We start from the raw sequence: 16,302 nt of genomic DNA, 5'->3' as shown, positions 1-16,302 counted from the left end.
ATCTTTATAACTTTATTATTTATATCAAAATATGTAGTCTATAGAACCTAAATATTTTTTCCTAAATGTTAAATAGAAAATCATTCCATAAAATATGCTTTATTGTTACAATAGAGAATTATATAACTGTTAAAAGATAAAACATGAAAGCAGTCAACAAAATTTGTTATAGTTTATAAACCAATTTTTAGTGGATTGAGTAGCATTTTATAGAAAAAAAGACTCCAATAGCACAAAAGTTATAATGAGCTTTGAAAAGCCCTTTGTAAGCAATGCAATCAATTATTTTTTATGTAATATATTTGTAGTCCGTCGTAATGGTAATAATGGATATGTGCATTATCATTTTCAGTTAGTTCAGAATATTTCAAAAACAATCCACTTAATTCTAACAATAATTCTAGAACTAACAGTTATTTCTCCTTTTTCAACTCTAAATCTTATGTTCTCTTCATGTAAATGTTATATAACAAAGATGAATTAAAGTTTAGAAAAATTTATTATTGTGAAATAATTCATATAATAATCCCAAATTAATAGAATATTAAATATAACCTAGTATATAGTCTTTTATATTCTTGTGAACTGCAAATATGCATTAAGCAGAATCAGTTACTAACTGTTGTCATTTTATAATAGCTATGCATTTATATTTCGTTTTTACCAAAATGCTAGATTCAATGGAATTTTAAAATACTGCACATGCAATTAAGTATGGCTTGTGACCTGATATTTGATAAAGTGTTGATGTTGGTGTAAATTATGGTATTGTGGTTAAAAATTAGCTATAGTCATTATTTAAGACAAAATTTTTTTATGGTATGCAGCTGAGTCTTTGAGGGCTGAGGCATAGTTTAGTGGTGGAGCACTTAGCTGGTGTGCACACAGCCCTGGGTTCAATTCCCAACACGACAACAACCACAAAACTTTCCTTTGAAAAAAGGGAATGAAGAAATTCCAGCTGTTTATTAATGCCCCAAGTTTTCTATTTGTATGGTTTTATTAGAATCAGGAACTAAAGTACATATATGAGTAGCATAGACAAAAAATTAATACATATTTTATATTATTGTCAGTTAAAGAATGCATACTTCAGAAAAGGGGATTCTAACCAACAGTTGTTACTGTTGAGGTTTTTGTTGTTATCTTTTTGAGTGTGTCATAGATGTCATATTTGGAAAGGGATTATTTTGAAATGATCGTCAATAAAACATCAAATTTGGCATGTTTTATTTAATTTTCTTTGATTAAATAATGTTATTTGTGTTAAACTTCTAACAAAGTATTTTTTGCCCTTTCTCATAGCTATTAATTGATGGCAAAGTTGTTTGGGCTTTGTTTACCTATGTTAAAAGACCTGAGAAACACAAAATAATTGAATGGTCTGCAGCACAGCATGAAGAATTACAGCTGCATGCAATTGCCACTCTGTCATCAGTGGCTCCTTTATTAATAGAAGAATACATGTCCTGTCAGGGAAATGCTCGAGTACTGGCATTTCTAGAATGGTGTGACAGTGAAGGTGAGTGGCCCTTCAAGAGTCCTGTCAAAATTCAAATCTACATATTTCACCTGAACTCTCAACGTATTCACAGAAGAAGCAATAAAGTTAATTAAAGAGAAAAACATAAAAATATGTAGATCTGTCTGCCTTTTAGTATATTTATATATTTTAAGAAAAACTCTGAGATTTCAAAGTTGGACATTAGTAAATGTCACAATGATAGTTCATACACACCTAAAATAAATCATACATATAATTTCTTTTCAATTTTTATATTATCAGGCTTATTCAAAACTGCATTTAAGAAGGAAATAAATCCCAGTGATATTTTAAAAATATTTTTATTAGCTGTCGATGAACCTTTATTTATTTATTTATGTGTGGTGCTGAGGATCAAACCCAGTGCCTCACACATGCTAGGCAAGCACAATACCACTAAGCCACAACCCAAGCCCCTTGGTGATATTTTAATGCTTTTATCCAGCATATATCTATTGAATGCCTCCTAGGTACCAAATACTATTTTAGCTACTAAAAAATACATTCATGATTAAAATAAATAAAAATTCTTAACTTCATGAAGCTTAAAATCTAAATCTCTAGCCAAAAGTAATGACTCCATATGTAGTGTACCTAATTAGCAAAGCCCCAGTTTGTTAGTATCTTATTTCAATTATTGAAAAAGGAAATAAATGTGTGCATGTATTTTAAAGTGTATTAGGAAAATACTATTTCTTTTCTAGTAGTATTTTTCTCTGGAAGTAATTTTGTATGATGCCTTTTCATTAGATCAAGAACCTTTAGGGGCTTTGGTGTGTGCCTGTAGTTCCCAGCAACTCCAGAAGCTTTGGTAGGAGGATCACTTGAGCCCAGGAGTTTGAGGCCAACCTGGGCAATATAGCAAGATCCCATCTTGATTGACTGATTGATTGATTGATAAATAGATAGATCCCATCTTGATAGATAGAAAGAATGAATGAATATCATGAGAGAGGTAAAAATCATAGCCTCTTTATTCCTTAGTTTCTATACTGTTACTAAAATTAACCTTGTTTAAATTAGTTTCCATTAATTAAAACAATTTTTCTGTCAGTACTTCACATTATTTATGTTTACAGAAGGATATAAAGCAAAAGGGAAAATGCTAATAATATGAAGACAAATATCTAACAGTTACTGAGGATCTACTATATGCTAGGCCTTAAACACTTTACAAGTATTATTAATTCATTAGTACTTCCAACAAACTTAGGAGATATTGTTACTATTATGATCCCTGATTGGTTAGATGGGTAGAACTGAAAAGTTAAATTGCTTGTTTCTGGCCATACAGTAAGTAGTAGAACAAAATTTAACTCAGGTTGCAGAACCCACACTATTATACAACACAAAATACTCAGGACAGTATTCTGAACTTTTTTGAACTTTAAATATAATGCTACTTCTATATGAAACTTTCAAAGAAAGCATAAAGTAGGGAGAACTTGATTTGTTTTTTATCAAGACTTATTTAGTAAAGCTACAGTAATTAAAATTATGTGGTACTGTAGTCTAATGGAATGGAATATATGGAAAGTTGGCATCTTAAGAGATGATACCCCAAGCAGTGAAATGGTACTAGAGAGTTGACCCTCAATATGAAAAAGTAAAAATTAGCTTCCTTTACTTAGTTAAAAAAAATTGCAAAATGAAAGAAATAAATATGAAAAGCTAAACTGTAGAACTCTTAGAAGAAAACATGGGAAAATATGATAGATATCAGCAGAGGAAAAGATGTCTTTGAAAAGACTCATGAACTTAAGCTATATAGGAAAATGTTGATAATTTGACAATTATAAAACTTATAAATGGCTGAATAACAAAATCTGAATAATATCAACCTACAATTTGAGAGAAGATATTTTCTACCCCTTTAACTATTAAAATGTAGGTTCATAAAGAACTCCTACATATTAACAAGAAGATAATTCAGTAGAGACTTATTCAAGGTATAAAGACTTCCATGTCACAGAAAACCTCATATTAAAAAAAAAAATCTAAAAACACTCAACCCCATTGGTAATCTGGGAAATGCAAATTAAGATTAAAATTCACTACCATTTTACATTTTACAGATTTGAAAAAAGTTGATTGAATCCATGTAACAATTTTAAGAAGCAATTTGAAAATTTGGATAAGATTTAATGAATATACCCCATGTGATTCCATTGTCACACGAAGTTCTTTGTGGGAAGAAGAGCACATGAACCAAAATGTTCATTATGGCAGTTTTAACTAGTAAATGATTCATTTATAAAATGAATGCTAAACACAATTGGATCTACTTATAACAGCAAGAATAATATTAAAAACACAATGTTAAGTAACAGAAGAAAGTTACAGAAGATACATATAATATGATACATTTGAATAAAATTTTAAAGCATATATTTCCATTCTGATAATCTTAAGGAGGAAAGGAAGAAGAAATAGTATCTTATTTTTCTGAAAAGAATGAAAATAAATATGACAAAATATTAACAACTATTTAAATTTATATGTAGATACATATGTGATATATTATTTATTCAAAATGTTTTATGTTTTAAATTTCTTGATGTAGATCATAATAAATTTTCCTCCACAGATCCCTTCATTAGTCACGGTAACAGTTTTCATGGTACAGGTGGCCGTGGCAACAAGTTTGCCCAGATGCGTTACAGTTTAAGACTCCTGAGAGCCATGGTCTACCTTGAAGATGAGACTATAAATACGGATCTTTGTGACAAGGGAACAATTCAGCAACTAATAGGTAAAATCTAACATGGCAGTGTTCTGATGAAAGTAGGTCATTTATAATACTAGGGGTTTAGTTTGAAATGTTTTTACACATTTGTCTTTATGGCTGAGAAAATTCTGAATGTTTCTTAATTTTTCTGTTTTATATTGTTGCTATAAATCAGTTTTTCTTCCTGATGAAACATAATAATCACTAATCCTTTAAACATTTGTATTCTCAATTGAGAAACCATTTCATTTAGTATTATCTCTCTTTTTTTAAATGGACCATTGTTATGTTTCATTCTTCTAGTAATAAAATCATCACGTTTGACCAAGCCTTTTAGAGCTATTTTAAAGGAGGATTACATTACATTTTCCAATGTATTTGACATACTGAAGCACAGCTGTATATACCAAAATGTATATACAAGTTTCTTTTCTGAAATGAAAATATCAGAATATCCTTGATTTTCTACTTAGAATTACTATATTAAGTTACCTTGTCCCTAAAACCATACACATATAATCTCAGAGTGAAATTTGAAACCCCCAAAACAAAGTTTCTTTCTCTTGGTAATTTAAAAATAAGTAGTTCTTCAGCCCTTACCTTTCCTGACTTTGAAAAAGAAAAGCTGTTTCAGTCATTCATAAGCAGTGATTGCTTTAGGTAAATGAAGCAATCACTGGCCCTCTAGATCCTTGGGCTCTGCATCCATGAATTCAACCAAACACTGATCAGACTGACTTGAAAAAGAAAAATTATGTCTGCCTGGAGCATATACAGACTCTTTTCTTATCCTTAGTCCCCCAACAACAACTGTCTTTACTCCCCAAACATAGCATTTATAATCTATTAGGGGTTATAAGTAATCTAGATATGATTTAAAGTGTACAGGAAGCGTACACTTAAAGTGTATAGTTTATATGCAAATACTGTATCATTTTATGCAAGCAACCTGGGCATCCATGGATTTGGGGATCCCAGAGGATTCTGGAACCAATCATTCAAAATTACAGATGGACAAGTGTAATCTGCTATGTTAACTTTCCTTTACTGTGGCAAGTGCCTGAGATAAATCAATTTATAAAGAGAAAAGGTTGACTATGGCTCATGGTTTGTTAGGTTTCAGTCATGGTCAGTTGACCTGTTGCTTTTGGGCCTGTAGTGAAGCAATACATTATGGTAGGAACACTTGGCAAAAGAAGCTGTTCATCTCATGGTGACCAGGAAGAGAAAGAAGGGGCTAGGGTTCCAATATTCCCTTCAAAGGCAGGCCTCCCAGTGACTTAACTTCCTTACACTAGGCCCCACCTCCCGAAGGTTCCACCACCTCCCAATCACAACACAGGCTAGGGACCAAGTCTTCAAAACATGGACCTCTGGGGGACATTCAAGATCCAAACTATAGCACTGCCAGATGCCAATTAATTATAAATGCCTACTCAAAAACTCTTCTTCCCATTAAAGTACCTTCTCATGCATCATTAGTGGAGATGGATGGTACCCTCCAATTATAATGCTAGTAAGGATAAAGAAGTTTACCAAAAAGGGAGCTAAGCAAAGATATTTACCTTACAAAATTGCTTAGGACGACCAAATTTGAAAGTTTATTTTTATCACACCCATGTACATGCTGTTATACAAAATTCGTATTAAGGCCCCAGCCTAATAGGAAATACAGTTTTGCATATACAAGAATTCTTAAATCCCACCTGGGCTGAGGGAATGGGTTAGGAAAAAGAGAAAGCAAATAACAAGAGTTCTTCTTTTAGTAGAAAATTTTCCCTTTAACTAAAAAGCTTATCTTTATCATGTGAGTTCTAGGAGGAAGGTGACTTGCCTTTTTTAATCTAACAGGGTTTTGTACTGGTAACATGATCAAAAAATAGTAATGAAGCTAGACACAGTGGTGCATGCCAGTAATCCCAGTGACCTGGGAAACTGAGGCAGGAGGATTGCAAGTTTGAGACCAACCAAAGGAATTTGGAAAGGCCCTAAGAAACTTAGTAAGACCCTGTCTCAAATTTTTAAAAAGGGCTCAGGATGTAACTTAGTGGTCAAGCACCCCAGTTCAATCCCCAAAAGCAAAAAAAAAAGTAATTGCATTATAAATGGAATTTCTATGTAGATACACTTTCTGTGTAGACAGACACTGGGATTACATACATGTATAAATGAGGACACTGGGGACCTTGTTTCTGTTGAGAACAAAACAAAAAACATGTGTTACCCTGAATTATCAATATAGGTACCTAATGAGTAGTACAAAGAGAAAATATCACAGAAACTAAGACCTGTGGGTAGTTTTCAGGGTTGGGCAGGCTTAATAGGAGTCTATGAGAGTAAAGGTTATTTCAAGATTAAAAAAAAAAAAAAAAAGTTGGTCTTTCAGCAGAGAGATAGCATGGGCAGACATGGTGCCAAAATGTGCATAGTTATGTGTTCAAAAATAGTTTAAGTACAGCCAAAGTTTTGTGAAGACAAATGCTGTGAGATAAGGTGAATTGTACAGTCAAGGACTAAACTCTGTTGTCTACCACTCAAATCAACCATTCTGATTTGAGTGGTAGACAACAGAATTTGCACTTCATCCTTCTTGGGAAGATTTTGATGATTTTGATCAGATGAGGCTATGTATACAATACTTTGTTTTAGGAGGAAAAATCTGGACAAATTAGAATGATTTAAAATACAATAGGGAAAGAATAAAGACAAGGACTTGAAGGGTACCTATATATGAGGAAAATAATTCAGTATAAATGAACTATGTGTTACAGATCATGGGGAAAGTTACAGGCCTACACCTCAATAGGAAAGAGAATGAGATAATCTAGAAAAGAGAAACAGATTTGTGACCAACCAGTTACAGGATATCCTGATAAAGAAACTTAGGCCCCTCTGATCAAGGCATGTCCCTGTACTGGCCCTCCAGCAGGTTCAGCTCTCTTCTGAAGGGTCTGAACCCCCATCTGTGATTCATCCTCAAGGCCAACTATGGAAGTAGGCTGTAATTTCTTTGGAAACAGTTCTGTATGTTCCTACTGAAAACATTTATCCCTTTAATAGAGGAGAAATTACTTTAATTCAATATTAAAGTAATTAAAGGATATTCTTTTTGAGGAAAAATTTTATTCTGAATGTCTTTTCATCAGTATCAGTAGCTGGTTTTTAAAGCCCTTTTCAGTTTTAATTAGATAAGAAGGGTTTTTAAAAGACATAGAATTCTGCTATTTAAAATTGAGAAGCAGCAAGAAATAACAGATAGAAAATATCCTTTAGATCTTCTACATTTGTTTTTTAAAAATTGGCTCCATAAACCATGAGAAGAGGAAGAGATGAGGTAAACTACAATCTTGATATTTTGGTCATATATTTGCAAAAGTATTGATCTCTGGCTCATGAAATTCTATGTATGTTTTTTTTCTTTTGGGTACCAGGAATTGAGCCCATAGGTGCTCAACCACTGAGCCTCATCCCCAGTCCTTTTTATTTATTTATTTATTTATTTTTTAAATTTTGAGATGTGGTCTTATGAAGTTGCTTAGGGTCTCACTAAGTTTCTGAGGCTGGTTTTGGAACTCATGATCCTCCTGTCTCAGCCTCCCGAGTTGCTGGATCATTGAGTCCAGCTAAAATTTTATATATTTTAAACAAGTTGGTTGGGCAAAGTATCAAGTTGTTAGGGCATCTTTTAATTCTGTACTCCATTAATTCTGTCCTAGAATTTCTATATGTGAGACTAATGATTATATTGAGATATTCTGTATGTGGCTTATATATGTGTAGAAATAGAAATTCTATGCATTTGGGGCTACTGATTGGTTGTACTGAGAGCTTAAGTAGTCCATTTATCATCTTCCATCCTCAGCTTCTAGGTTTCTATGCAATGAAAACAGCCCCTTCTAAAATAGTTTCTCTAGCTGAAGAAGCTTTTGGGGAGAGATTTCCGAATAGTAACTGAACAAAACAAAAATATGGTATGCAATAACATTACGTTCTTTAATTTTTTTTCACACCAGGAATCTTTAAAAATAGTATAAGTAAGACTAATGAAAAGGAAGAGGCCATTATTTTAGAAATTCAGTCTGATTTATTACTTATCTTATCTGGACTTTGTGAACACCATATTCAAAGGAAGGTATGTATGCCTATAAATCAAAATGGTGTTGAGATCTCCCAATCATATGAATTCTTTAAAGTGACTATAAGTATTTTTCTTCTTTTAATCTTATGAAGGTTTAATTTAATATTCTTTTATATAATTCAAGTTAATTATAAACAGTATAATGTACAGATTTTAAATATATTTCATTAGGTATATTACTGATACTCTAATTCTAACATATAATATTCCCTTTTCCCTATAAAAAAATTTCTCAACCCTTTAGTAGCCATCCCTGTTATGCACCTCCAAACAACCAGTATTTTGATTTCTATCCGTATATATTGGTTTCATTTGTTCTTTAACTTTATAGGAGTGGAATCACATAGTATTTACTTTTTTATGTCTGCTTTCTGTCATCCAGAAAGTAATAACATACTTATAAAATATATTCATATTGTTCAATATATTAATAGTTCATTTCTTTTTATTGTCAAATAGTTTTCTATTGTATAATATATCAAAACCTTTTTATTCATTACCCTATTAATAGAAACTTGGATTGTTTCCATTGGGGTGATCATGAATAAAGCTTCAATGAAAATTCTTGAGCTGGTCTTTTTTGTGCATATAATTCTTTCATTTCTCTTGAGTAAATATCTAGGAGTGAAATTGATAAACCTAAAGTCATTGTATATTTATCATAAGAAACTGCCAGTTTTTCATAGAGGACTATTTTGGTATACATGTTGTTTGGGGGGTTGAATTAGATTAATACTTAAAAGGGAAAGTTAAAATAGGAACTTGATCTCCTTTGATCTCTTTTAACTCCACAGTAAATTCTGAGTTTTAGAAATTGACCGCTTAAATAACGAGATTAAAACCGAAAATATAAAAATAAAAAAATTATGAAGGTTTAGATAGATTTTAGGCAGAGGCAATGGGAATAGTGAATGTGGTTTAGCTTCAAGCCCTGATGCATCATCTTATATTCTACCACCATGTGCCTGTACTCTTCTGGAAACAGACTCATAATCTTGCCTATGAATAGAACAGAACAAAGCAATGAGAAAAGTAATTGGTAAGGGAAAACCACTAAATGGCAGTAATTTCATATACATTATTAAAGGTTTAACTACCATTTACATAGTAATTTCTCTCTTGGAAGCATTATAAAATCTTCCATGATGGTTATTACTGTCTAGTATTCATCTGAATTCTAGACAGCATTCATGGAAGAAAATCAGGGGGAACATCACATGCTATATTTTTTCTTTTAAAAAAAAGGAGAAGAAAAAAATTATAAAGGGACATTAAGTTGGTATGTTGATTGATATCCTCTCTTAAAATAATTTAGAATAATCTCTCTTAAATTCCTGAGAACAAATGAGTATAATTTTTTAATTGTATTAAACATACTGTTTTAGTCAGCTTTTTTGCTGCCGTGACTAAAAGGACCCAACTAGAACAACTTTAGAGGAGGAAAAGTTTATTTGAGGGCTCACAGTTTCAGAGGTCTTTGTCAATGGAAGGCCAACGCCATTCCTTGGGGCTCAAAGTGAGGCAGAATATCATGGTGGAAGAGTGTAGCAGAGCGAAGCAGCTCACATGATGATCAGAAAGCAAAGAGAGAGCTCCACTTGCCAGATACAAATACATACCCCAAAGCCACACCCCCAATTCCCACCTTCTCCAGCCACACCCTACAACTTCAGTTACCACTCAGTTAATCCCTATCAGGGGATTAGTTCACTGATTAGGTTAAGGCTCTCATAGCAATAATTTCTCCTCTGAACCTTTTTGCATGAGCTTTTGGAGGACACCTCACATCCAAAGCATAACATTCCACCCTTAGCCCCGTAAAACTCACAACCATCCCACATGGATGATTGCTCAAAGTTCAAGTCCAAAGTCTTCTCTGAGGTGCAAGGCAATCTCACATTGTGAGCTCCTATAAAATTAAAAGCAATTTACAAGAATCCAATATTTAAATGTACAGAGTAAACATTTCCATTCACAGAAATCGGGGCATGGAAAAAAGGGATGGGACCAAGCAAGACCAAAATCCAGCTGGGCAAACAGGTCCTGTAGTTCTGTTTCCAGCATCTGGAGCACATGGCACGATATCCTCTCCAAAGGGCTTGTGTAGCTCTGCTCTGTGACCTTGTTTGTTGTAGACAAAGTGACCTTTCTGTTGGCTGTGTCTGATCAATTCCTGCAGCTTTCCCAGGACAATATCTCATGTTACTGGCATTTCTTAATCTCAGGGTTCTCCACTGCAACTTTGGCTTCTTCCTCAAATCTCCATACCTTGCTTTCTCAGGGAATGCCCTCAGGGACTCTGACCCTACTGCAATTTGCAGAGGGAACCAGCTCACATGATGATTAGGAAGCAGAGAGAGAGGTCTCCACTTGCCAGATACAAATATATACCCAAAGCCATGCCCCTAATGCTCACCTCCCCCAGCCACATCCTACCACTTTGGTTATCACTTAATCCCTATTAGGGGATTACCTGATTATCACTGATTGGGTTAAGGCTGTCATAACCCAATCATTTCTCCTCTGAACCTCCTTGCCTTGTTTCAAGGTGAGCTTTTGGGGGACACCTCACATCCAACCATAACACATACTATTTTCTGAATAATTTTAAACAAATCTCTTAAACAGGAAATTTTTGGAACTGAAGGAGTAGATATCATTCTTCATGTAATGAAAACAGACCCCAAGAAGATACAGAGTGGCTTAGGTTATAATGTGCTTCTTTTTAGTACATTGGACAGCATTTGGTAAGTATTACTGTAATGGAGTTAGTTAGAATCACAGTATAAGAAAACTAAATTGATAGCTATATGCGATTTCCTTCCCTCAAAACCACACCACAGAGATAACTTATGCTATGCCTTTTTCTTTAAGATAGTCCAAAAACGACACCAATGTCTTTTGGAAGGCAATCTCATTCATCACTCAAACAGTAAACACTTTTATATCTAAACTTAAATTCTCGTTTTTGTGATTTAAACTCATTCCATATTGGCCTAGTCTAGAAAAAACAGAAGCATTCACTGTTATTTGTACACTATTATTCTTATATTTTACCTCTCTGTTTATTCTTGAGGTCAGTAATGTCTTAGCATTTTTCAGTCCTTTGCACTTAGATATTGTCAAAGTTCTCCAGAGAAACAGAATCAATAGAAGTAATATAAAGAGAGATGTGTTATAAGGAATTGACTTACATAATTACCGAGGTGGAAAAGTCCCAAGCTTGGGGAAAATGTCAGCAAGCTGGAGACCCAGGACCGCTGGTGTGTAGTTCCATGCTGTGATTGAAAACCTGAGGACCAAGAGAGCAACAGTCTAGGTTCCAGTCTTAAAGCTTGCTAGGCTTAGATCCCAAGAGGAGTCAGTTTTTTAGTTTGAGTATGAAGGTTAAACTCAGCAGTCAGGCAGAGGTGCTCCCATTTACTCAGACTTTGTATTTTATGTAGGTCTTCAATTAATTGGAAAAGATACATCCACATCAGGAGGGACATCTACTTTATTCACTCTACTTGAACTGCTTCTCTCATTTAGAATCACCCTCACAAACTAAATAGCTAAATGTCTGGCCACCCCAGAAGTGGTAAAACCCACTGCTTAAATGGATGAGGTCAAGTTCTTGGCATTTGGGGCACCAGCTCCCCTACCTCATCCCCAACAAACAGTAGAGACAGGGTCCTCTGTGTTCAAGAGGGGGCCAGACTTAGAAAAGGGGCACAGGAAGGTGATTCCAGCAGGCTTATCTGAGAGGAGCAGCGATTAGTCTTTGTTACTGTTGACCACCATCACCACTAGCACCAGCAGTAGTATTCAGCCCATATTGCCCACTGGAGAAAGTGGTAAAAGTAGCCCTGGAGGAGGTTTTTAAGAATGATTCATTTTATGACAGCAAAAGAGAATGTTGCATTTGCAGAAAAGAAATAGGCAGTTATATTGGGAGGCCGAGACAGGAGGATCACGAGTTTAAAATCAGCCTCAGCAAAAGTGAGCACTAAGCAACTCAATGAGACCCTGTCTCTAAATAAAATACAAAATAGGACTGGGGATGTGGCTCAGTGGTTGAGTGCCCCTGATTTCAATCCCTGATACCCCTGCCCCAAAATTGGCAGTTATAAAGAAGAATTAATTGTTTTTGTTTTAAAAAAGTGCTTGAAATTAAACTACACTAGTATGGTTTCCTTAAAAGTTCAATTTTTAAGTTAAAAATATTAACTCTTTGATTTAAAGAAATGAAGAAAACATTAAATATTCTTTGAAAATGCTCTGATAGAAAATTCTACAAATTGGAATTTAATAGTAAATTTTTATCAAGTGAATGAATTTCTTTTAATTTAAGGTGCTGCATTTTGGGATGTTATTCTTCAGAAGACTACTTTCTTGAAAAGGAAGGTATTTTTCTCCTTTTGGATGTATTGGCAGTAAGTATGGTTACAACAATTGTAAGACAAAAGATAAATATGTCTTTATTGACTTTTTCCAAACCAAATACCACAGAACACTACTTTGTAAAGAAATGTACCCCCAAATCATATTCAAATATATTGTTTTAAACAAAATTTTTCCTGGAGATTTAAAAAGCACTAGCATATTAAAGGTTCTAAAAATTTCTGCAGTTAAGAAATCAGTTTACTTAGGTTAGTATTCCCAAATACACAGAAGCAGGGAATTTATTTCCTTGTACAACATCCACCTGCTGAGAAATAGTATGTAAAGAGCTAGACTCTATCAAAATTCAATCATTTATTAGTAACTTCTAACTTTTCTGCTGGTATTAGAAGTTAAGAGCCATGAGACAAAGCTAAGATTTGTTGTTGTTGTCGTTGTTACTGCTGCTGTTGTTGCTGGGGATCAAACCTCATGCTGTGCTTAGTTTGGAGGTGATATGAAGAAGTCTGGTGTGTCACAGACCACCATTTTGCAGGATGAACAGGAGTGAGCATTGTAAGTCTTCCAGTAAATAGTCACTATCAAGCCCTCAAGCATCCGTGAAGAATATAAATCTTAATCTTTAACCTCAATTCTAAGTGGAGTTCATAGTCAAAGTGATTGGGAGGAAAATTATAATTCTATTTAGAAAAATTTTGAGGGAGATTCTCATGCAAAGTTCTAGCCATGTCATTGTCTATGATTGTTACCATTCTTGGTTTTATTAGCAGTATAATTAACCTACTTTGATTCAACAAATGTGCTAAAATTATTTGTTGTCCCTCCATGACCCTGAAAGAAAATTAAGAACTCCATTTTTTATGTCTTTATCTATAAAACAGGGATAACAATCTACCTCATCACAGTATTGGAAGGGTTAAATGAGTGATATTGTGTATATGTGTGTGCCCATACATATTCCAGCAAGTGTGCCTGCATACATGCATGTACATAAATATATTGGTTAAAACAGTTCTTGATACATATTATTTCTATGCATTTGCTATTCATAAATGTTATTATTAGATTGTATTAATGTGAATTGAACCAATAAAGTTCATTACAAATTATAAATATTCTTTAATTTTTATATCAACTTCAACTTTTGATATATGCTTCTTTCTCCTGAAAATGAAGTATAAGGAATTTTAAAAACTTGGTCGAGGGTTCTGCTTGATATAATTCTGTTAAAATATTTATTCAGTGTGAAATAATGGCTAATAATGTTTAAATGTTATTGAGAGCTTATTATGTGCCAGGAAGTCTCATATAACTCATAATAACCTTTGCAGGTAATATTATCTTTTTTAAATGGAAACTGTGTTGCAACTCAAACAGATTCTATTTCCTTAGCTCTATTCTGTTAGCAGAATTCTGTAAGAGTTAATCAACAAAAATTATGTCACATAGAAAAATTCCTGTATGGAGACCTTTGGTTTCCAGGGAATTTTCTAACCTAAATGTTGCTATGAAACATGCTTGGTAATAAGAACATTTTCTTGAATCTTTAAATGCACTTTTTATGAATACAATTGTTAAAATACAAAGTTATATCCCATTTTGACTATCATTTAGTTATCATAGTTGTTCTCTTGATAACAAAGAGATTATAGCTAATAATGGATCTTTTTATACCTTAATAAAGCATGTAACATGGAAAGATCATGTAATTGCAGTGGACCATGTCACTACTGACCTTGCTTCACTTAAAATCAACATCTTCACTTTTTGTGTGTGTGTGTGTGTGTGGCAAATCTCCCTTTTCCAGTTCAATCAAGTTAATACATTTTTGTCCATGACACGTGACTATGACTACTTCAGAATTACATTAAATCCTTTTTATCTTTTTAAATTTCTAATATTGGAAAACACTCATTAAAGTGGGCATCTCTTTTAATGGGAAATTGAGTTTAAAAGGAATTTACAAGTGTTTTATCTTTTTTTAATTAAGGCAATCATTCTTAATATTTATCACAATGTTTTTTTCTTTTCTGTTTCCTTGCCAAAGTTAAACCAAAAAAAATTCTGTAACCTAATACTTGGAATAATGGTTGAATTTTGTGATAATCCCAAAACTGCTGCTCATGTCAATGCCTGGCGAGGGAAGAAGGATCAGACAGCGGCTAGTCTTTTAATTAAATTGTGGAGAAAGGAAGAAAAAGAACTAGGAGTAAAACGTGATAAAAATGGGAAGATCATTGGTAAGTGTTTTGTTATTAGAAGAAGCAATCAAATATATATTTTTAAAAGGGATCTTTTAACGACATAGGAAAATATGAGGACTTTCACACTTTCTAAAGTTCTTTTCACAAGTGCTTAAAGAAATTGCTGTTATAAATTCTGAATGATTGGAAGAAAACCAAGTAAATTAGTAAGAGGTTCATATTTTTATAGAATATTTTCAAAAAATGGTATTTGACTATTTAACATTACTTCCCAAAGAAACTTATTTGGGTTCTCTGCTTTTACAAATACATTCAGTAATATTTTATTTACCAGTAAAATTTGGGGATATAAGTAGAGTATCTGAAAACAATTTTTGTAGCTTTTTGTACATTAATGTTTATACAGTTTACTTTTTATGTGAAGAAATTGTTTTCTAAATAGAAATAAATCAAATGTTCACAAATTTTAATTACTCTAATGAGGTCAACAGCATCAGAATTTATAATTTATTTATATTCTATAATGCCATATATCTTTCAATCCTTTTTTTTTTTGCAGTGCTGGGGATTGAACCCAGGGCCTTGTGCTTGCGAGGCAGGCTCTTTCAATCCTTTTAAGATTCTGACTGTAGTTTTGTCAAAACTGCTAGTGTTGTTTATTTTTAAATGAAAATATTTCCACTTCTGGTGATTTCTTTCTTTGACCCAATTTGTTATTTGAGTTTTGATCTATAACATCATAAAATAATTTTTACATCTATAGCATAAAATTAGATACTCAAAATGAAGGAGTCTACATCATTGTTAATCTGTTTCAGGATCTCAAAATTTTGCAAGTTATTTACATAAAAATTTCACTTTAAAAAAGTAATTGTGTAAATTTTTTTATATTTTACATAATAATATAAATAAAAGGTTTAAGTTTTGTTACAGAGTAGGGAAGAAATTACTGATTGTGTTTCCAAAAGAGTAACTGTGTAAGGCACTGTAATGTTTTTATACATTGTATTTTGGTTAGACCAAAGTCTCAAAATTAAGTATTTATTTACAATGATTTTTTTCAATTTTATATTTCATGGTCTCCAATTATTAGATACAAAGAAACCTCTATTTACTAGTTTTCAAGAAGAGCAAAAAATCATGCCACTGCCTGCCAACTGCCCATCGATTGCAGTTATGGATATTGCAGAGAATATCAGAGCAAAAATTTATGCTGTATTGGGCAAACTAGGTAAGAAACTGCTCCTCAAATTCACAAGAGTTTTTCTGTAGTGCTGAGTGTTACTGTACACAGATTTTGCTTTGG

The 16,302-nt window shown here is 33.1% G+C and overlaps 1 protein-coding gene across 12 annotated transcripts in view; it reads left to right on the top strand.

Moving 5' to 3' along the window:
* The window catches only part of CFAP69 (cilia and flagella associated protein 69), a 78,609-nt gene that overhangs the window by 36,813 nt on the left and 25,494 nt on the right, over window positions 1-16,302 (top strand). For all 12 annotated transcript variants that reach the window (XM_079151687.1, XM_079151691.1, XM_079151688.1 and 9 more), the window contains 7 exons: window positions 1,306-1,522; window positions 4,131-4,295; window positions 8,285-8,403; window positions 11,038-11,156; window positions 12,743-12,824; window positions 14,840-15,032; window positions 16,090-16,227. In XM_079151687.1, the coding sequence (XP_079007813.1) occupies window positions 1,306-1,522; window positions 4,131-4,295; window positions 8,285-8,403; window positions 11,038-11,156; window positions 12,743-12,824; window positions 14,840-15,032; window positions 16,090-16,227 (1,033 nt within the window). The remainder of the gene's footprint in view (window positions 1-1,305; window positions 1,523-4,130; window positions 4,296-8,284; window positions 8,404-11,037; window positions 11,157-12,742; window positions 12,825-14,839; window positions 15,033-16,089; window positions 16,228-16,302) is intronic.

Source organism: Sciurus vulgaris, assembly GCF_902686455.1.
Source record: "Sciurus vulgaris genome assembly, chromosome: 8".
NCBI classification, from domain to species: domain Eukaryota; kingdom Metazoa; phylum Chordata; class Mammalia; order Rodentia; family Sciuridae; genus Sciurus; species Sciurus vulgaris.
This window is presented reverse-complemented; position numbering and strand designations above follow the sequence as displayed.